General features: G+C 38.9%; 1 protein-coding gene across 1 annotated transcript in view; it reads right to left on the minus strand.

Annotated features, from left to right (window-relative positions):
• EMB1030 (Alanyl-tRNA synthetase, class IIc) overlaps positions 1–23132 on the minus strand; it is an 82453-nt gene that overhangs the window by 44804 nt on the left and 14517 nt on the right. The window contains exon 4 of the mRNA XM_090006070.1: positions 13328–13506. Coding sequence (XP_089862196.1) covers positions 13328–13506 — 179 coding nt within the window. The remainder of the gene's footprint in view (positions 1–13327; positions 13507–23132) is intronic.

Below are 23132 nucleotides of genomic sequence, written 5' to 3' on the forward strand. Positions count from 1 at the left end.
AGGTATGAGGTATTTATGTGGCTGGTCCTATTTGGGAACTATCAATGCTGTAATATTCCTTAAGTCGAGGAAATGGATCATACACTATAGAGGTAAGGCTACAACTACAAGGTTGCGACAGTGCTAGCAGCTGGTTTGTGATCAAAACATCTATTAACAGGATGTGTCTATGGCATATTTGTGGTGAGCCCAGAACTAAAGGACAATCACATGAATTAACCACAACATTGAAGAGTGACTATGGAGGGCTAGCATCCTTTTATCTGAAATTGATGATGAATAAGCACATTACTTATGAGATGCAAAATGGTGCATCTAAATGGCAATGTCACTGTTGTGAAGAAGAAAACCAATCAAATTCAAAGTGTTGCTGGGTATATTTTTGAAAAAAAACTATAAGTCATTTTATGTATAGAAATTCTTTTATAAGTGTTCATTTGACAACAGTAGTCTTAATCAATGGCTTTATACTCAGTGTCAATATTAAAGAAAAACTATTATGCTTGCATTTCATTTTTGGCTTCTTGCAGTACTGTTTCCAACCATGCATCTCTTTCACAACAAATTAAGTAGTTGTAAAATACACTCTTGGAACTTACTTGGAAGCACACCTCTTAGCATACTAAAGTCAAAGTTTTCAGAAATATTGTTTATATTCTCTTAAGCTTCATTTGAACTTGCTGAAAAAGCTTTTCATCAGTTAAAAGGGGAAAGGAAAGAAACTCAGCTGATTTAGGAGTACTAGCTGTGAAGTGTTGTTTGAATTGTGGATGTTTTATTTTTGAATGTTGTTGATGCAGTAATTTGATCGCTGATCTTTTAATGACAAAGGAATTGCTAGCTGAAATGTCTATTTTGACTAGCGTAAGAACCACTTATCATAACCATTATACAGTTTTTGACAATTTTAGTCTTGTTGTTTTGTTATAAGTATTGAGTGGAAAGAGAGCATAAGATCATGGGTTGTGTGTGAAAAGAAGAAGTCATTTGTATATGTCTGACCCGATCCATTTATATAATGGATCGGGTCCAGATCCAATTAGTATAGAATGTATATTAACTCCTTTTAAAGGGTATTTTCGTACCCTAGTTTTACACACTAATTGTATTAATAGAATGAGAGGGCAGTCACGATGGACTGACCCCCTTTTCTCTTGATATCGTTTTCTCTTTCTCCCTCTCCCTCTCTCTCTTCTCTCTCTGCAGATGACAGGACCATGCAGAGAATAACGAGCGTTATTTCTCACATGGTATCAGAGCTATCATCTGGGAACGTAAGGCATCAGGTGCGTGAATCAGCATGGTTGGCCTAAACGAGGCTGGTTGACCTCGGTCTGGATCTGCGTGGGCTGCATCGTTTCTTGTCCATCAACGTAAATCTGGAACGTAAGGCAGCGTGAATCTGGAACGTAAGGCACAGGCAGCGTGAATCTGGAACGTAAGGCACAGGTTACCTCCTTTCTATTTCTGAAAAACTCGACTGAGGCATCAACGTGAATCAGGGAACAGCAGGCACAGGTGAGTGGATCTGTGTGGATCTAAAAGAGGCTGGTTGACGTCGGTTCCACAAGGATAGGTTTTCTTTTTCCTATTTCTGAAACCCTTTTCCTTTGAGATTCTATCATCGTGATTCTGTTTTTCATTTTAGATTCCCTTTTCCTTTGAGATTCTATCATCGTGATTCTGTTTTTTTTTTTTCAGATTTCTGTGTTTTTCCTTTTTGTTAATCTGTTTTTTCTTTTTGCTAATCCCTGTTGTTTTCTGTTTTCGTTGACTCGAAAAGGAATGTCTGCAAATCATTGTTGCTCTCTCTGTCATCCGAGTATTCTCTTTTTGTTAATCTGTTTTCTCTTTGTTAATCCTTGCTGTTTTTCTGTCTTCGTTGGCTCTGAAAAGAAGTGTCCGCTGTTTGTTTATCCCTGCTGTTTCTGTTTTCTGTTGCTCTCTCTGTTGACATCTGTCAGCCGAGTATTTTCACTGGTCGAGTACTCAAAGCAGTGGTTTGTTTTGTTTTTTCTTTTATATACCTAAGTGTCAGTTCAATCAAATGGATTTTACTCATGGGAATTCATGCCTGTCCTCAAGTTTCCTCGGCCAACTAGTCTCTGAAAAACTGAATAACTGTAACTTCTTAACCTGGAAAAGACAGATCATCCCGTTTATAAAGAGTCAGGACCTCTCTGGTCATCTGGATGGATCGATTCCACCACCTCCAGAATTTCTTTCGCAAGAAAAGGCCGATGATAAAGGAGAACAATCTGTTGTTCTTCACAAGAATCCAGAATATGTTGCTTGGATGAAGAGGGATCAATTGTTAGTGGCGTATATTACCTCAACTCTTTCACAGGAGGTCCTTATTGCTCTTCCTGATGATTGTTCGGCAAAGGAACTGTGGGATATGTTAGTTCAAACATATTCACAAATCTCTGAGGCAAGAATTATGTTTCTTAAGCGAGAATTTCAGATGCTGAAGAAAGATTCCATGTCTATTATGGAATATCTGAATAAAATGAAAGGCATCACAGATCAGTTGGCTGTTGTTGGGTGTCTTGTCAGTGAAAAAGATAAAGTACAACAAACCTTGAGTGGATTGGGGCCAGATTACCATGTTATGACGACAACCTTACTATGTTTACCAGAACTTCCAAAGTTTGAAGATCTTCGTGCAAAACTGTTGCAATATGAGATGAATCTGAAAGGTTCCTCTGAAGCCTTTCATGGGAATTCCGGAACACAAGATGTGTTGGCTATGGGAATGAGTTATGGTCGAGGTAGAGGAAGTTCTTTTCGAGGAAAAGGAGGACAAGGGAGAAATAACTATGGAGGTCGTGGCATACTTCCAACACCCAATGTTCAGGGACAAAGACCCATTCCCACCTGTTTTCTATGCAACAAGAAAGGGCACATTAAAGCGAACTGTTGGTTTAATCCTCAAAACAAAGGGAAAGCTCCACAAGCAGAGGCTAGAAAGGATGGAGAAGTAAAAGAGTTGTTGTTGGCAGCCTTGGCAGGATTGAATATGAAACAAAATGACAAAGGAACTTGGTATGTCGACTCTGGAGTAGCTACTCATGTTACAGGTGATGTAGGTAAACTCTTGACTCTTACACCTTATGTTGGAAAGAATAGCATTGTCATAGGGGATGGATCACATCATGCCATCTCACATACTGGAAATGCCATTATACACATGTCAAAGTCCTCTCTTAAACTTCCAAGTGCCATCCATGCTCCTAATATTCAAAAGAACATTGTTTCTGTCTCAAAGCTTGTTGATGATGCAAATGCTTCAGTTGAATTTACTCCCTCTTCTGTTTATGTCAAGGATCTTCGCACGAGGACATTCGCTAAAGGAAAACGATGGGGCAACATGTACATCTTTCAAGAAGATCCTTCCTTCATTCAAGCTGCGAGCTCTAGAAGATGGGTAGAAGCAATGAATGAAGAAATGGAGGCCTTACATGAATGTGGCACATGGGAGATTGTGCCTAGACCACTGAACAGAAATGTCATTGGGTCAAAATGGGTGTACAAAATAAAATATAAACCAGATGGGAGCATCGAAAGGTACAAAGCTCGACTTGTAGCCAAGGGATTCACACAAGAGGAAGGCCAAGACTTTGATGAAACCTTTAGCCCTGTAGTTAAGATGGGGACCATTCGTATTGTGTTGAGTCTAGCCATTAAACATGGATGGACATTGAGCCAGCTGGATGTAAAAAATGCCTTTCTACACGGGGATTTAAAAGAAGAGGTCTACATGGAACAACCCACTGGATATGCAGAACGAGACGCCAAAAAATATGTATGCAAATTAAAGAGAGCACTCTATGGTTTGAAACAAGCTTCTCGTTCCTGGTTCGCAGTTTTTCTCTAAAAATACAACGGCATGGCTTCTCTCGGTCTCTTTTGGATCACTCATTATTTATTCACAATGAACAAGGAGTCACTACTCTTCTGTTGATATATGTTGATGACATCATCATCACAGGGAACTGTAAAAGTCACATTGAGCAGGTGAAGAAGTTATTAAATCAGAGATTTAAGATGAAAGATTTGGGAGAGCTGCGATATTTTCTTGGGGTAGAAGTTGATAACAGAAATGATACCCTTATCCTTACTCAACACAAATACACGTTGGACATTCTTGGCAGAGCAGGCATGACAGATTGTAAGCCGTTAACCACTCCAAGTGTCATTCATCAGAAATTGAGGTCACGGGAAGGGGATATATATGAAGATCCCACTAAGTATCGCAGCTTAGTGGGCATGTTGCAATACCTGACCTTTACTAGACCTGACATAGTATATTCGGTTAATCAAGTATCCCAGTTTATGCATGAACCTCGTATGTCACATATGGAGGCAGTCAAACGTATACTTCGTTACCTGAAGGGTACAGTTGGTGATGGGTTGGTATACAAGAAAAGAGAATTAGATCCATGAGGGGGCCATGAGATCGTCACTTATGCTGATGCTGATTGGGCAGGTGATCCAGACGAACGACGATCAGTATCCGGTTATTGCAGCTTCATTGGGCCAAACTTGGTATCCTGGAGTAGTAGAAAACAAAAGGCTGTTGCTAGATCAAGCACCGAGGCTGAATACAGATCGATGGTCACTGCCACGGCCGAGGGCACATGGATTAGACATCTCCTGACAGAAATGGGAGAACCGATTGCTCGGTCACTGTTGTTGTGTGACAATCAAAGTGCCATCAACATGTCATTCAATCCCATCCACCATAGTCGAGCAAAGCACATTGAAATAGATCAACATTTTATTAGAAAAAAGGTTGAAGACAAGGAGATTGAGCCTGTGTATGTGCCAACTGAAGAACAGGTTGCTGACATCCTCACTAAAGGCTTGACAAAGGATAGATTTTGGTTTCTGAAGAACAAGTTGTTCATGGTCCAACACCATGCACAACTTGAGGGAGGGTGAAAAGAAGAAGTCATTTGTATATGTCTGACCCGATCCATTTATATAATGGATCGGGTCCAGATCCAATTAGTATAGAATGTATATTAACTCCTTTTAAAGGGTATTTTCGTACCCTAGTTTTACACACTAATTGTATTAATAGAATGAGAGGGCAGTCACGATGGACTGACCCCCTTTTCTCTTGATATCGTTTTCTCTTTCTCCCTCTCCCTCTCTCTCTTCTCTCTCTGCAGATGACAGGACCATGCAGAGAATAACGAGCGTTATTTCTCACAGTGTGGTACCCTGCCAAGCCCATCCGACTGGTGCTGGATTATATTTTTACAAAGGAAAATATAATAAATGCTATTCCCTTAACCTGTCCATGCTTGTGGACAAAGGACAGGTCCATTGAATCCTTGTTCATGTATAGTATGGCTCATATGGAAGCTTAGCTTAATACCTTAAGTTTTCAGAATACTAGCTAATCATGTTAGATCTAGCTCTTTGCATACAGGTGAATGAAAATGCGAATAGGCTTAAACTTGATTTGATATGCTTGAGTTGGATATCGTTGTCTAGTTGTTTTCATGGGCATGAGCAATCATGAAAGTAATGTTTTATTGCTTGAATCTACATGCATGGGTGTTCACGTGATATAATAAAAATTATCAAGGAATGACAACATACATTTTGGTATAAATATGTGAATCCTTGCACATGAATCTTTGAAACCGTGCTTGTGAATGTTGTTGTTTTATGTCCATGGTTATATTGGCATATATGGATGTGCATTTGAAAACACTTGTCATGGAGATTTATGCTTTCACTTGACTGTTATGACTATGGTATGCATGAGTGTGAGCATGATTCAATTATTGGTAAGTCTTCTTAAACATGTACACTTGATTTATATGTAAAATGGTACATGTACACTCACACACTTAAAGAAACCATGGATTGGTTAAGACCCATATGTGATGTAGGTAACACACACATATTGAAAATGCATATGAATGAATTATGACATGCATATATGTTTGGGTTTATATTTGCATGAATATATATATGCTTTTGGCATTTTGGCCTAGTGTTATAAATGAAACCCTAATTTGGTTTTATTATGTGATGCACCAATGGCCAAATTGGACCATCATCGGCCTGGAGCGCCGTGGGTTGGTTTTCTTTTATTTATGTTTTTAACAGCATCACTTAAACCACATAAGATGGTTTGACACTTTACTACACTGTTCTATGTGTTTAAACGGGCTGGAGTCCCGAATGGGTCCCTGCAAGGGAGGATGCGGGGTTTTCACTTTACTTTTGCATATAGTGTTGCAAACTTAAAGAATGAACTTTAAATGAAAATATAAAGAATAAGAACAGTGTAATATACATTCTGAGATATCTCATCTGGAGTATGAGAATCTTACATATCCGGTCTTGGGGAGACTGTGAGGATACAAAAACTCTGTGTGCGTTGTTGCCCCTGAACCCGATATTGAGGTTCTTCTCCTGGCCACGGTTTTAGGGAGAGTCCGCCACTTTACCCGGGAGTGGTGTGTTAGTCACAGTTGTGAGTTTATGGTACCAAGGAAGTGGCACTTGTGAGCGTGGGGTGTCCCTTGTGTCCCCGACATTAGATGTGGAGGTCTAATGTTCCGATGGATGGTGTTGTTTCCTGATATCGGTCGAGGGCTAAGTTGGAACCCAGTAATAAAATACAAATTGTGTGTTAAGCTACCCTGGGAACCTACTTGACCTCGGGGTTTGTACCCGTTTGGTGTATCCGCGGGCCACGGTAATTAAAAAGAGGAACTTAAAGATGTGTGCATTTAATAGGGCATGCATATGGAAAGATGAAACTTAAATGAAAGATAACAGAAGAAATCATGCATTGCACATAATCATGCATTTTTCTGTCGTGCATTAGATCATGCATGTTTGAATCATTCTTGATATCATGACATCAATTGGTGGTAGCATATGACTTACGTTGTAAAATCATGCTGAAAGGTTTGATCATTTAGTTATTGATATATGACACTGTTTACTGTTATTGACTGGTGAGAAAATGTAATCATTGGTAGTTATGGATATTTAAATGTTGCAAATTTTATATCTGCACTCACTCAAATCACTGCATGAAATCTTATCCATGTTCTTTCTCTCACCTGGTTTCTTTAGAAGTAGCTGTGCTCAGAATTTCGGTTCTGACACCCTACTTTGTTGGTTTTTCACAGGAATTGGGGGACAGTGAAGTTGGACATGCATCTGGGGATGAATGAGAGTCATACTTGAGCTTGACGGATTCAACAGAGGACAGAGTGGCTCTTTCTTTAGTCTTTTAGTTCTTTAAATTTCTGTAATTGTTACTTTACTTTCAGTTGAAGAAAACATTGTCTTTGAAATTTTCTTACTCATTAATAAAAGAGTTTTAGTTGGTTGTTATGGATGATAATTGCAACTTCGTTTGTGGTGTGTGGTTATCCAACTGAAATTGGAACTGTAGGGACCCCAGGTCTCTGGGAAGTTTTCCGCGACTCTTAGAAAAAAAAATTCCGCATTTTTAAAGGGTATGGATTGGGGTCGTTACAGGAAATCCCAATGATCGTATCTCAATTACGGGTCTTTGCATTTTTTTAGGTGAATCTCTCATCTCGTGGAGATGCAAGAAGCAACAAAAGGTCTCATTATCATCTACTGAAGCTGAATATCGGGCTATGGCGATGACAACCATGGAAATTGTGTGGCTCAGAAGTCTCCTTGGTGACATGGGTGTTCCCATTTCCACTCCCACCAAGCTCTGTTATGATAACAAAAGTGCGATATACATTGCCAGCAATCACACCTTTCATAAGCGGACCAAGCATATCGAAATGGATTGCCATTATGTTCGAGACGAATATCTCAAAGGAACCATCACATTGCCATATGTCACTTTAGAGTATCAACTGACTGACTTCTTCACCAAGGCGCTCCCAACTCCACGATTCATGTTTCTTCTTGGCAAACTTTTGGTCTTCTCCCCGTAAAGTTTGAGGGGGCATGTTAAATTATGTATATATAAATATATATATATACATATACTTATATATATACATTCGTATATATATAAGTATATATACGTATATATATATATACATAATATAGCTTTTTCCTGTTTTGTATAAACAAAAAACCCAATAGGGGTGTTTTGGTAATTTCACCTGTACCTTTTCTTTTTTACCTTTTTTCTTTTTTCTTTCTTTTTCCCCTTTTTCTTTTTACTTTTTTCTTTTTCAATTTTTTACTTTTAGGACCATAAGGGGCCCCACCTATCTAGTCGTTGGGGCCCCAACAGTCATATTTATGACCGTTGGGGCTCCCAACGACTAGAAGGGAGCCCCCTTTATGGTCCTCCTTTATGCTCTCCTCCTCTATATAAAGAGGAGGCTCCCCCTTGTAAATGTATGGGTTTTTCACCCTTCTCTTTCTTTCTTCAATAATATCCAACTTATGACTTTAAGTCATTTTCACTTTTGAGAGTTTTGTGTGTGCACTTTTAGTGCTTGTGTTCTTGACTCTTGTTGGTCACTCTTTAAGAGTGCCTTTTGCTCTATTGGTGCTTCCGCCTCTTTTCATTACACATGTTGCCCCATTGTTTTCCTTCAGCGAATGTCTTCCTCGTGCGAAGATCCTTGACATAAACAGAAGAGGGAGTAAATTCAACTAAAGCATTAGCATCGTCAACGTGTTTTGAGACAGAAACAATGTTCTTTTGGATATTAGGTGCATGGATGACACTTGGAAGTTTAAGAGAAGACTTTGACATGGGTATAATGGCATTTCCAATATGTGAGATTGAGTGATGAGATCCATCTCCTGTGACTATGCTATTCTTACCAACATAAGGAGTAAGAGTCAAGAGTTTACCTACATCACCCGTGACATGAGTAGCTGCTCTGGAGTTGACATACCAAATGCTTTTGTCATTTTGCTTCATATTCAATCCTGCCAAGGCTGCCAACAACAACTCCTTTACTTCTCCATCCTTCCTAGCCTCTGCTTGTGGAGCTTTCCCTTTGTTTTAAGGATTAAACCAACAATTTGCTTTAATGTGCCCTTTCTTGTTGCATAGGAAACAGGTGGGAATGGGTCTTTGTCCTTGTATATTGGGTGTTGGAAGTATGCCACGACCTCCATAGGTATTTCTCCCTTGGCCTCCCTTTCCTCGAAAAGAACTTCCTCGCCCTCGACCATAACTCATTCCCGTAGCTAACACATCTTGGGTTCCTGAATGTCCATGAGAATCTTCAGAAGATCCTTTCAGAGTCATTTCATATTGCAATAATTTCGCACGAAGATCTTCAAACTTTGGAAGTTCTGGTAAACATAGTAAGGTTGTCCTCATAACATGATAGTCTGGCCCCAATCCACTCAAGGTTTGTTGCACTTTATCTTTTTCACTGACAAGACACCCAACAATAGCCAGTTGGTCTGTGATGCCTTTCATTTTTTTCAGGTATTCCATAATAGACATGGAATCTTTCTTCAGCATTTGAAACTCTCGCTTAAGAAACATAATTCTTGCCTCAGAAATTTGTGAATATGTTTGAACTAACTTATCCCACAGTTCTGTGGCCGAACAATCATTAGAAAGGGCAACAAGGACCTCCTGTGAGAGAGTTGAAGTGATGTATGCCACTAGCGATTGATCCCTCTTCATCCAAGCAACATATTCTGGATTCTTGTGAAGAACAACAGATTGTTCTCCTTTATCGTCCGCTTTTTCCTGCGAAATGAATTCTGGAGGCGGTGGAACCGATCCATCTAGATGACCATAGAGGTCCTGACTCTTTATAAATGGGATGATCTGTCTTTTCCAGGTTAAGAAATTGGAGTTATTCAGTTTTTCAGAGACTAGTTGATCGAGAAAGCTTGAGGACAGACATGATTGCGCATGAGTAAAATCCATTTGAGAGAAAACTTGAACTGACACTTAGGTATGAGAAACAAAACAGAGGGCTCGGCTAATCAGCTTCACTCGACTAACAGGGCACTCGGCTAACAGATGGTAGAAGCATGTCTCTGCTAACAGGACACTCGGCTAACAGATGGTAGAAAACAAGTTCACGTGTTGAATCAATTTCACGTGGTTGTACTCGGCAAACAGAAAGAGAAAAACAAAAAGGAATAATGCGTTTTCAAAAAATGCGATCAAAAGTAATTTCAGAACCCACGAAACAGCAGAGATTAACAGAGATTTCAGAAGCACAGATTGTAGAAAATCAAAAGTAATTTCAGAACCCACGAAACAGCAGATGATAACAGAGATTTCAGAAGCACAGATTGTATAAAAACAGAAGAATCACAGTGATCTGAAATAAAACAGAGGTATGATTTCAGATTAAAGGTGAAAATGTTGACAAAGAGAGAGGAACTTGTGACCGAGAAACACAGGAGGTCGAGTTTTTCACAGATTCACGTGCCTGTCATCGTGAAACCAAAACGAGGTTTGTCATCGTGAAACCGAGATCAAGCTTTTCACACCCAGACTTGGTTAGATCCACGCGCCTGTCGACTTTCACGTTGATACCATGTGAGAAAGGATGAAAACGAGGCAGCTCTTCACTCCCAGACGTCACGCTGCTCTGATACCATGTGAGAAAGGAGTCCTTGATCTCTACACAGACCTGTCACCGTGAGAGAGAGAAAGAGAGATTCCAGAGAAAGGGCGTCAGTCAATCGTGGTTGCGCCTTTCATTATATTAATATGTTGAGTATAAAAATTCTAGGGTACAGAAATACCCCTTAATAGCATGCTAATTTACATTATACATTGATTGGGTCTGGACCCGATCCAGTATATAAATCGGGTCGGGTCCTGCATGTACATAATGACGACTTCTTTTCACCCATACCCCTGCTCTCTCTCTCTCTATGCGAAAAAGAAGAACGAGAAGGAGGAGGATAACCCCATACCCACTACCTATCTCATACGGATTCGTCCAACAGGATGCCGCACCAGCGTCAACGCGACGTGGGTGCAGGTGCAGCACCTGGTGCGATCAAGATGACTCGCAGTGCGGTCAACCGCACCCAAGGTCATATCAATCCCAAATGGACTTGGTCAACTCTAATCGAGTCCATTTTGGGCGGGCGATTAGGGACGACATCTCCCTCCTCCCTCGACCCTGACGCATCCCCCTTCCCAGCCCCTTCTCTTCTGCTCCTCTTCCACGGCAGCCCTCACCGACCCCTCCTCTCCTCCTACGAGGGCGGCGACTGCAAGGTCTCTCTCTCTCTCTCTCTCTCTCTCTCTCTCTCTCTCTCTCTCTCTCTCTCTCTCTCTCTCTCGCGCGCGCGCGCGCGGGCGCGCGCGCTTTGTTACTAAAGCCTGGCCCTATAGGGCCAAGTATCTCTTTGGTTCGACTTAACACAAACACCTAGCTCTATAGGGCTAGGTGTTAGTTCGGTTCGCTGGCTGAATGAAACGAGACTTGGGTTTGAACTCAGGTCTCATTCAATGATTTGGGTTTGGGTTCAGGTCTGATTCGATTAAATCATATCTGAATCTAGGTCAAGATTTGATTTCAACTTATTCAGATCTAGATCTAGGCTTAGATCCGATTTCAAGTTCTAAACTGACATGAATTGAGACCTGGGTTTGGACTCAAGTCTCATTCAATGATCTGTGTTTGGGTTCAGGTCTGATTCGATTAAATCATATCTGAATTTGGGTCTAGATCTGATTTCAACTAATTCAAATCTAGATCTAGGCTCAAATCTGATTCCAAGTCCTAAACTGACATGAAACGAGACTTGGGTTTCATCCCAGGTCTCATTCAATGGTTTGGGTTTGGGTTTGGGTTTGGGTTTGGGTTTGGGTTTGGGTTTGGTTTGATTAAATCAGATATAAATCTGGGTCAATCTGGGTCCAGATCTTATTTCAACTAATTCAGATCTAGATTCAGGCTCAGATCTTATTCTAAGTCTTAAACTGTTAAAAATTATACATACACATATATATACCCTCCCGCACCCCCTCACCTAAGTTTTTTAAAGTGCCGCATCACCGCACCTGCACCTATGTGAGACATAGCCCACTGCCCTTCTCTCTCTGTGTGTATACGAAAGAGAACAAGCAAGAGGAAGAAGACAAAGAAGCAAGAAGTAGGTACCCTTCTTTCGCTTTTCTTTCTCTTCTCCTCTTCATGCTCCTCTTTTTCTTTCTCTTTCTCTTTCTCCTCCCCTCCCCTCCTGCTTCTCCCGCTGCCTAGGGGAAGACAAGAGAGAGAGAGAGAGAGAGAGAGAGAGAAGACAGATGGGGATGAGGGGAATCGAGAGAGAGGGTAAGAGAGAGTGGGAAACAGAGGGGAAGACGAGAAGCAAGAGGGAGAGGAAGACAAAGAAGGGGAAGACGAGAAGCAAGAGGGAGAGGGAAACAGAGAAGGGGAAGACGAAAGGCGAGAGGGGTAGGGTTTGACCGAGGCCTTTTTTGTTAAAAGGATTGGGTTTGTGTTGGACCCGAGCCGGCACAATGCGGTACGCGACCCGCGGCATACCCGCACACCAGCTCCTTTGTCGACGCATGTCGACACGGGTACAGTACCCCTTCAGCCATGTCGCTGTTACATAGCATATGCTCATTTTATAGTCGAAAAGGAAAGAAAAAGTAAAGAGAAAAGGTGTGGTAAGAGAGAAGAAAAGAGGTAAGATAAAGCAACAAAAAGAAAAGGAAGGTTGACAATTCTCCATTAAAGGATCAAGCAACCTCTTTGCCACCACACAAAGTGATGCATGAGACAAGGAGAGAGAGAGAGAGAAGAAGCCATGCTGAAACCGGTGGGGAAAAAAACTGCATGATTGGAAAAAATAAAGAGAAGTAAATTGTAAAATCCTTGAAGTTTAGATAGAAACTGTTGGGTTCTTTTAGAACATCAAAAAGGCTATTTGGTGATAGATGTAATCATTGTTCACTATATAATTGAACAATTGATAAAACATAAGGTAGTTTATAAGATATTGAATAGTTCCTTACCTTTTAAAGTACCCATACACCACACATGGAATGTTCAGCACTAGACACAATGTGTCAGCATATCCAACAATGTCGAGCACTTTGAAGTTCAAAAATAGTCGTTTCCAAGCTGTTTGAAGAAGTGCCAATGTTGGTATCAGACATTGGTAGACATGGATATGCTAAAGTAAATCTTGACTAGATTTTCAAATTACCAAGTACTAAATCATAATATTGATAAGAATAAAGCCAAGGAACACTAATCATATGGCAACTTAAGTTCATAATAAGAATTATGATGCGTATGGTAGAGAGTCAGAAGACAAAGTGGATAAATATTATGATGTCTAGCACATAATTTACCCATCTATCTAATGTTCAGCAATAATAACTTTATCGTACTCCATGGTTATCAGCTCCCATGCCCAATTGATGGCTTCCCTCTTAAAATAATCACCAAAACTAAAGTTGCCAAGCATCTCAAAAAATGTGTGGTGTCGGGTTGTTCGACCAACATTTTCAACATCATTGGTTCGTATGCACCTTTGAGCTGTGGCTGCACGCGCTACTTGTCGAGGGGCCTGCATACAATATGAGAGAAAATGTGAGTGGATAAAGCAGAACTTCGAACAAGAGTGTAAACCAAAAACTCAAAAATCTGGGAACAATAGAGAAGAGATACTCAGGTCCAAACATCGACAAAAAATTATGATGCAATGGATTAAGCAGCAAGGTGTTTTGGTTTCACTTACAGATAATGATGGGAACTTAGGAAACATAAAGATTCATTAGCAAGGGAGTTTACAATAATAGAAATTCACAGACCTAAGCGGTTTCTGGACTCACTGAAGGCATTGCTCCTGATACCATGTGAACAAAGAAGAAGAATTGAAAAAGAAAAGGGAAAGAGATAGGGGTGGACATCGAGCCAGCCCAAATAGGGAACGATAACGGCCTGACAGGCCCAACTCAAATCCAGGCCCACAATAAGCCTGGTTCTTGTTGGGCCAGGCCCATTCATTTCTTGTTTGGGCCTGGCCTGGTTTATTAAAGGCACGATTAGTAATCGGGCCAGGAGGGACACTGCCTACTATCAGGCTGATCTGCAATCTACAGCCCAGGCCTGACTCATCGGGTCAGGTATCCTATTGCCCATTGGATACCTGGCCCTATGCCCACTCCTAGAGAGTGACTAGCAACCCTCTAATCTGCTATGATAAGGGTTTAACGGCCACTTTTTTAGCTATTTACTTTGGAGCCTATACAAGTGAAATTACACACATTTCCCCATGGGTACAACACAGGGGGACCCATATTATTAAGCAATATTACAATATGCCATCAACATCAGCAGATCAAAGAAAGGGTCAATAGTTGGTACTAATGATAGCCACATACTATTTGTGGAAAGTTATAGTTGCAGTTTCTGCCAACTTAGATGGACACTACAGATATATTTATCATGTTTTTTGTTTCCTAGGGAACATGCCTTTGGGTTGAGTCAAAACAAAAGTACAATCTTTTACATCATAAAAACTTTGGTACGTCATGAACCATTGATTGTAAATTTGTAATTGTATATAGAACTGTCTAAATATCAAAAAGAAAAGTCACATATGTAGGGTCCAATATATGAACATGCAATAAATTATTAGAAAAAATGGAGTTTACTCATATAGTAGGGAACTATCATTAGTATCAAATATAAACCCAGTATACACACACACACGCACATACATAAATACATACATATAACAACAACAACTACGCCTTCATCCCAAAACAATTGGGGTCAGCGATATGAACCAAAAAAAGAAATTTCATTTTGGGTCTTCCACATGAATCCTTTTCCTCCAATCATTTCTATCCAATGCCATGTCCTTGGTGAGGTTCAAAGCATTCATATCCTTTCCTATCATCTCCATCCAAGTCTTCCTAGGCCTACCCCGACCTCTTTTAACTAATATATTTTCCCATTTCTCCAACCTTCTAACTGGAGCATCATTAGGCCTTCGCCGAATATGTCCAAACCACCGTAAACGATTCTCTCGCATCTTATTTTCAATGGGTGCAACACCTACCTTCTTACGTATCTCCTCGTTCCGAATCTTATCTTTTATTGTATTTCCACACATCCATCTAAGCATCCGCATCTCAGCTACACTCATTTTTTGAATATGATGTCTCTTGGCAGCCCAACATTCCGTACCATATAGTAAAGCGGGTCTAATAGTCATCCTATAAAACTTTCCCTTCAACCGCAATGGCATTCTACGATCGCACAACACTCCAGTTGCACTTTTCCATTTCATCCACCCAACCTTTATCCTATGATTTACATCTCCATCAATTTCTCCATACTTCTGAATGATGGATCCCAAATATTTGAAATAATCATTCACCGGTATTTCTTGCTCACCAAGCTTCACTACACTCCCATCACTACTTCGTTGCTTACTAAACCGACATTCCATATATTCAGTCTTACTCTTACTTAACTTAAAACCTCTAGCTTCCAATGTCTGTCTCCATAATTCTAACTTAGCATTAACCCCAGCTCTAGACTCATCAATCAAAACAATATCATCAGCAAACAACATACACCACAGTACATTTTCTTGAATTGATCTTGTAAGCTCATCCATCACTATCGCAAATAGGAAAGGGCTTAAAGCAGATCCTTGATGTAACCCAACCGTTATCGGAAAATTGGTTGTCACCCCTCCACAAGTGCGGACATTGGTTACTACTCCTTCATACATATCTTTAATTATACTAATGTACTTGAGAGAAACACCTTTCTTCATCATTGTCCACCAGAGAACGTCCCTAGGTACTCTATCGTATGCCTTCTCTAAATCAATAAAAACCATATGCAAATCTTTATTACTCTCTCTATATCTTTCAATAAGTTGTCTAAGAAGATGTATAGCTTCCATAGTTGATCTTCCAGGCATAAAACCAAATTGATTCTCCGATATCATGACAACCTTCCTCAACCTAGACTCAATCACCCTCTCCCAAAGTTTCATAGTATGACTCATGAGTTTTATACCACGATAGTTTGTGCAATCTTGTATATCACCCTTATTCTTATATAAAGGCATCAAAGTACTCTTCCTCCACTCATTAGGCATCTTATTTGTTCGCCAAATCAAGTTAAAAAGATTTGTCAACTATTCTAAATACATACATATATACATATATATAGAGGTGGTAGCTGCTAACTACTTTTCTAAATAACAGTCGTGCCAATTGGGCTTTCGAAAGGGTTTTTCATGTTTTCTTTAAATTTGACAGTACAAATGTTGAATGCTTGATTTTATTGGAATAGACTCTAGGATGCGCAGGTAAGTTTTTATAAGGTTTAAAAAATCGACGGTCTAAGATTTTCCTAAATATTCAAGGCTTAAAAAATCATGTTTTTCATTGAAAAACACGATCCAAGTGTTGTTTCCTAGTAAAACAACCGTGTCGAACACATTTGTACAGTCAAATTTAAGGAACACATGAGGAAAACCCTTCAAAAGCCCGGTTAGCACAGTGGTTAGCAGCTACCACCTTCTGATATATATATATATATATATATATATATATATATATATATATATGGTAAAGAAATCAGCCAACTAATACTCCCAAGAGACATATGATAGTTCCTTTCAAATACTCCTCGCAAACATAATGACAATCCATCTCGATGTGCTTGATTTGTTCGTCAAAAGTATGATTGTTGGCAATATATATAGCACTCTTATTATCGCACCATTGCTTGCAGTGTTGAGTTATGTGAACACTTGTATTTTGGAGAAATTGCTTCAACCACATGATCTCTGAGGTCGTTATTGCTATGACTATACTTGGCCTCAGCAGATGAGAGAGACACCTTTTGCTGCTTCTTTCACTTCATGACACCAAGGAGTCACCTATAAAAATAGAAAAAAATAGTGGTTGGGCGATGGTCATTTGTATATCATCCCCAACTGTTATGAGGGTTATAACAGTGGTCATCCTAGGTATTGGAGCAAAAGTTTTCTCGTAATCTATTTCATATTCTTGGTTATACCCCTTAGCAACTAGCCAAGCCTTGTACCTTTCTAGTCACACTTGGTGTTACCTTGTAAACCCATCTACATCCTATGGGTTTCTTTCCTAAGAGTAATAATTGAATTTTTCATGTTTTAGCTTTTTCTATGGCTTCTAATTTGTTATTCATTGTATAAATTCATTCTTGGTGATTCTTAGCTCCATTGTATGTGAAAATGAATGGTCATGAGAATACGATCTATATTTGGGGTCAAAAGATTCATAAGACACAAATCTACTAGGTGCTTTGGATATCTTAATTGATCTTCTATTGCTAGATTCTTAAGTCTTGGTTTTGGAAATATTTTCTAGGGCATATAGAGGGTGACCAATATTACGGTGGGTATAAACTTGAATATCGCGATGAGGTTCATCAACCTCCTCATGCACATCATTATCATGAATATCAACATTACCATTCTCATGCACATCAGTATCACAAGCATCATGCTTATTGACTAAATAGAAAAAAAAGGAATACACGTAATTTTCCTTATATTCAAATTTGTCAAATCAATTTTCGTTTTCAAGCTAACATTTATTGAAATATATAATTTGTCATTTTTTATATCATAACATCTATATCATATTTTGTTTTCGGCATAGCCCAAAAAAACGCAAGGAATGGCTTTCGGTGAAAGTATCTAATAAAACATATTAGAAAGATTTATACCAAAAAAGTTATTGATAATATGAGATATAATATTGATATTTGATAAAACTTATATTGTGGTAATATACAAGTGATATGGGACCATGTGTAAGATATTACACAATCAAACCATGAATTAGACGTTGTAGTAATGATTAATAAACCTATAAAAAAATAGTCCTATATCATTCAACAAGAAGAGGAAGCGCATCTTCCTTTTCTATTTAAGAGGCAAGGCATATTTCCTTCATGACTTACGTGGTAGGTGGCTACATTGGGTTGCGCAAGCCCCAGGTAAGCACTTCTTTAAATTCTTTAAAGATTTTAAATGTTTTGAACATTGGGAATTGGTGTGAAAGAGGGCAATTTACAAATATGCCCTCTTCATACTGTGTCTTTTAAAAAATCATGATATTATCGTGATAATATCACAGTATTTACAAAGTAGGTGAGATTTTGAAAATCTTGCAATATTAACTGGAATATTACGTGTTGTAAATATATAGCAAGATTTTTAAAATCTTGGCGATATTTGTGACTATGGATGAAATCTTCACACACAAAGTCCTTTTGATTACAACTCTTTTCAAGAAAAGAAAACAAATACAATTTTGATATACATGGATGACCTAATCTTCTATGCCAAGTTTCTATATCCTTTTTGTCAACATACTTGCAAAATGATTTGTTTGTGAAAAACAAGGAGTCCATGAAATAGAGTTCCCTCTCCTATGGCCTCGCCCAATCAGCTTCTTTGATTAGAGATCCTGCACCCAACAATCACTAGGTGAGAAGGTGATCTTGCATCTATGGTCCGATATTTGAAAAACCAAAAACAAGTTCAAATTTAGTTTTTATACTACGCTAATATTTGGTGGATGAAAATTTTGGGTATTTTTGAAAAGAGTATTTAGAGTTCCTAAACTTTTAATTTTAAGAGATGTTTCATCGACGATAGAGACATAATCATCATTTGAATTTGAATGACATTCAGAAATAATAGTCTCATTTGAGGTCATATGAAAAGATGCTCCCGAATCAATAATCCATGAAGACTTACCAAGATCAGAGTTGGCAAATACCGCGGCACCGAAGAGTGAAGAGGCTTGACCTTTGAGAAGTGGTTGTAGAGCCTCCACTAATTGAGAGAACGACGTTGATCCAATATATTGTGAGCCTTCCTCATCACTTTTCTCACATGTAGGTCCTATGAAAGCCACTTTTCTCTCATCTTTCTTTTAGTCTCTTCTTCGCTTTGGGCAAAATGGCTTTATGTGTTAGGGTTCATTAAAAAATGGCAAATAATCTTCTTTTTGCTTTCATAGTTGTTGGTGAATCTTCCAAAGTGAGGTGGCTTGTAAGGACATGTATTGGAATCCAGTCTAGATTGTAATGAGATATGCGGAAATACAAAGAGTGATATAAGCATTTACAATGTCCTATAATGGACAAACAAAAGAGACAATAGCCAAGTCCACAAAGGGATAACACAACACAAAATATAAGTCTCTTTATTGAAAGAGAGAGAGCTCACAAGAATACATATTACAAAGGGGTTCACCCCTATTTATACAAGAAGAAGAAGAGAGGAAGGGAGGCCACAAGGGCCTCAAAAGGTGCTCCAAAAGGGGGCTCCCATGGAGTCGTTGGGAGCCCCCAACTGTCACAAATGTGACCGTTGGGGGGGCCTTTTATGTGGCTTAAAAAATGAAAATAAAATAAATACAGAAAATAAAAGAAGGAAAAAAACAAGTACCCATATCGGGTACTGTGTGAAATGACCATAATACCCCTATCAGGTATTATGGTGTATTACATGTGTGTGTGTAATGATACATATATTTTAACACCCCCCCTCAAACTTTACGGAGAGATGACGGAAAGTTTGCCAAGAAGAAACATGAAGCGGTGGGCAGGAAGAGCCTTAATAAAGAAGTCCGCCAGCTGATATTCTGAAGTGACATAGGGAAGAGTAATTGTTCCTCGTAGAAATTCATCCCAAACATGACAGTCCATCTCGATATGTTTGGTGCGCTCGTGGAAGGTGTGATTGCTTGAGATATATATGGCACTTTTGTTGTTACAACATAGTTTTGAAGCTCCAGCAATATCAACCCCCATGTATTTAAGAAGACTGTGAAGCCAAACTAGTTTCATTGTTGTGGTTGTCATAGCTCGGTATTCAGCTTCAGTAGAAGACAGCGAGACTTTTTGTTGCTTCTTGCATCTCCAGGCAATTAAGAAATCTCCTAAAAATACACAAAAACCAGTTGTTGAGATTCTATCATTAGGGTTACCTCCCCAATCTGCATCAGTATAAGCAAGAAGGTTTAATGAAGAAGATGGGGATAGAAATAGCTCTTTATTTATAGTGTTTTTGATGTATCAGATGACCCAAAGTACGGTGCTCATATGCACAGTTGTAGGAGCATGCTGAAATTGGCTTGCAAATTGAACCACATGAGCGATGTCTGATCTGGTGTGAACACCCCAAATTTTGCAAAAGATTTTATAAAAATGACCCTTTTTGCCCCTAACTCCATTTTCTGAGAAAATCAAGTCATTTCTTTAGATTTTCTGAATTAAAATTCGTATTGATATGTTCAAAATCAACTCCGGATCCGAATCCAGTACTTTAAATCCATATTTTCTCAAAATCCGGATCGAAACCTATTTCTGAAGAAATTTTCTCAAAATAGATTTAAAATTCTCAGAAAAAAAATTTCTTTTGTAAATATTTTTTTTTTTTTACAAAAACAAAAAAAAAAAATAATTTTAGTCTTTGATTTCTCGTAAAGCTTTAGGACTTTATTCTAAAAGTACAAAAAAATAGAAAAATGACATAAAAACCAAAAAAAAAATTGAGAAAAAGCTACAAGAAAAACGAAGGATTTCCAAGCTTCTTGAAGCCCTTTTGCCAAAAACCTCATTTCTTAACCATTTTTCTAAAAAATCCTAAAAAGGGGTCCTCTTTCTGGAAAACTTAAAAATATGTAACGACCCCTCTCCCGCATGCTCTTCCCTTCCCTCTCCACCATCCGATTAGCAACAAACTCATCTTCTCCACACCGTCGATCTTCAACCAATCTTTCTTCCCGAACCCTCTGTTCCCCTTTAAGAATGAGCCTCCATCGCTTCTGGAAAAAAAAAAAAGAGGAGAGGCCCATGGTTTTCATTAAGATCGGATATCCACTTCATCTTGAAAAAGATTGATCTTCTTTTTTTTAGCGTCGTGATTTTCTGCCTCTCCTTCTTCAAGGCTACCTTCAGAATATACATCCAACGAATGAAACTCGCCCTTTCTCCCTGGAAGCTTCCCCTGCAAGAGTAGAAGAAGAATCCCCTTACAAAAGGCATTTCTCCTGCAGTCATCCAAAAGAAATTCCAACACCTTGTAGAGCTAGAGAATCCCTGCTACGAAAGCCCGATTCATCAGCTAAAGTCGGCCATTTTTGATAAAAGGGCTACGGTAAGAGTCTCTCTCATTGCTTTTTCCTTCCCATCGGTTTTCCTTTCATAAATATTTGTCGTGGTATGCTTCCTTGTTTACAGTTAAGCACAAGAGTAGAATCGATCTGTGTATAACAACATCGATCTACTCATTGCCACATTAAAGGAATGACCGATTCCAACATATTTCCAGTTTTTCTTTAAATATTCTGTTGTTTTCTTTATGATCTCAGTTTATAGTCGATTTATCTTTGACGTTCATTTGTTATTCTCGGTTTACATCGGAATCTCAATCCCTTCCTGATGAATCGATGTGGGTTTTGGGTTCGGCTCTGCATTTTTGCTTTTCTATTAGTCGTGATTAGATGTACACTTTCGAATTTTCACTTTGACAGTGATGAGTTTGTTGTTTTTACTGCGTTTTGGCCTAACTACAATTTATTGTCGTTTGTTCTTGACATTTAATTCATCTTAAATCTTATTTTGAGCTCCATAGTAGGTTGCATTTTCTGTTTATCCCAATCCAACAATCATTTCTCCTTTTGAAACTTAATTATTTATTTTTGAAATCGTATCTGCAATTTGCTGTTGTAGCAGAGTTTCGGTAAATATCATTCTTCCTCTTTTGCTTTTCCCCGAAATTCCTGTTGATTTCTGTCTGTTTCCTTTATCTCTTTTGGTTTTCATCTTTCATCTTGTTTACTGATTTTCTTTTAATCAAGACGCCCACGCAGAATCGATCTGTTTATAACAAGATCGACCTGCGTACGTAGCGAAATATCTGCTCTGACACCTCCCTTTTACATTATTGAATTTTCTTTGATTCTTGGATCAAATATTTGTTCATACTTGATTTTCTTATTTGATTTCCCATTTATACTTTTAGAGCTCTGATTCCCAATTAATGGCAAAAATTTTTTTTTTCTCTTCTATTTATTATCCATGGATTTCTTACATTTCTGCACTCGGGGATCTGGGATCGTTGATCCGTTATAGCAATTTGTGTTTTCTGAGTTGCATTTCTGCATATGACAACTTGAATCTGCTAATTCATTTTTGCAAAATCGTCTCTCCCGAGATCACGTTTCCACAACTTATGCTTGGGGCTTATGCTTTACCTGGAATTTGCGCTAGGAAAGCAACGTATATGGAGCAAGTTCATTGGAAGAGATGAATGGTTAGGACGACATTGATCAAGTAATGAGAAATCTCGCCATTGGCCCAATTAGATATGCTCTGATTTGGTTAACACTTTTGCCTCTTTTACTAAATTAGATAAATTTTTTATGTTCATGTATTTCCTTTCTCTAATCCATCATAGCACACCTTTTAATGTGTTTCATTATTGGTAATCTGTATGTATTTAGGCATCATTTTTTTTTTAAATGCCACCCCTTGTACACCTACACCACCTTTTCACAGGGAAGTCCATCCAACTTAACAAGGTACGGGTACTTTGTTGTCACTATATGTTTACTATGTGAATACTGGTCCTGACAGTCTCATGTTTTGCCATCTGAGAAGTTGCTGATAATCACTCTTTCACTAGTCATCCTGCTGCTTAAAGGAATCTCTGATTTTCCCTTGCCATCATATGTGTCGATTGTTGAGTGCCAAAGACAACCATTTTTCTTGGCTGTTGGGCTAAATTTGTCTCTGTTTTGCACTCCAGCACTTACCATCCATTCATCACCGTTGTTATCATGTGGCAACATTTCCCATTTCCGGCCTCACAACATGCAGGGCCTTCATAGCAGTTTGCAGAATTTTCTGCAAAAGACACTATGCATTGTTCCCCTTTCCATACCCCCTGCCATGAGTGTCTCAAACGACACTCTGCTGTTACCAGCCCAATAACATCCCTCGCACAGTGCTTTTGTGTTCCCATGTAGATATAGCTCACTACTAGTATCGCTGCACTTGTATAGTTCCTTCTTATTTGCCATTTTCACCTATGTACACATGCGTATATATATGTATGTACATTCATATATGTATATCTGTACGCATATAAATATA

Source organism: Nuphar pumila, chromosome 5 (genome assembly GCF_984573655.1).
Source record: "Nuphar pumila chromosome 5, dmNupPumi1.hap1.1, whole genome shotgun sequence".
Taxonomy (NCBI): domain Eukaryota; kingdom Viridiplantae; phylum Streptophyta; class Magnoliopsida; order Nymphaeales; family Nymphaeaceae; genus Nuphar; species Nuphar pumila.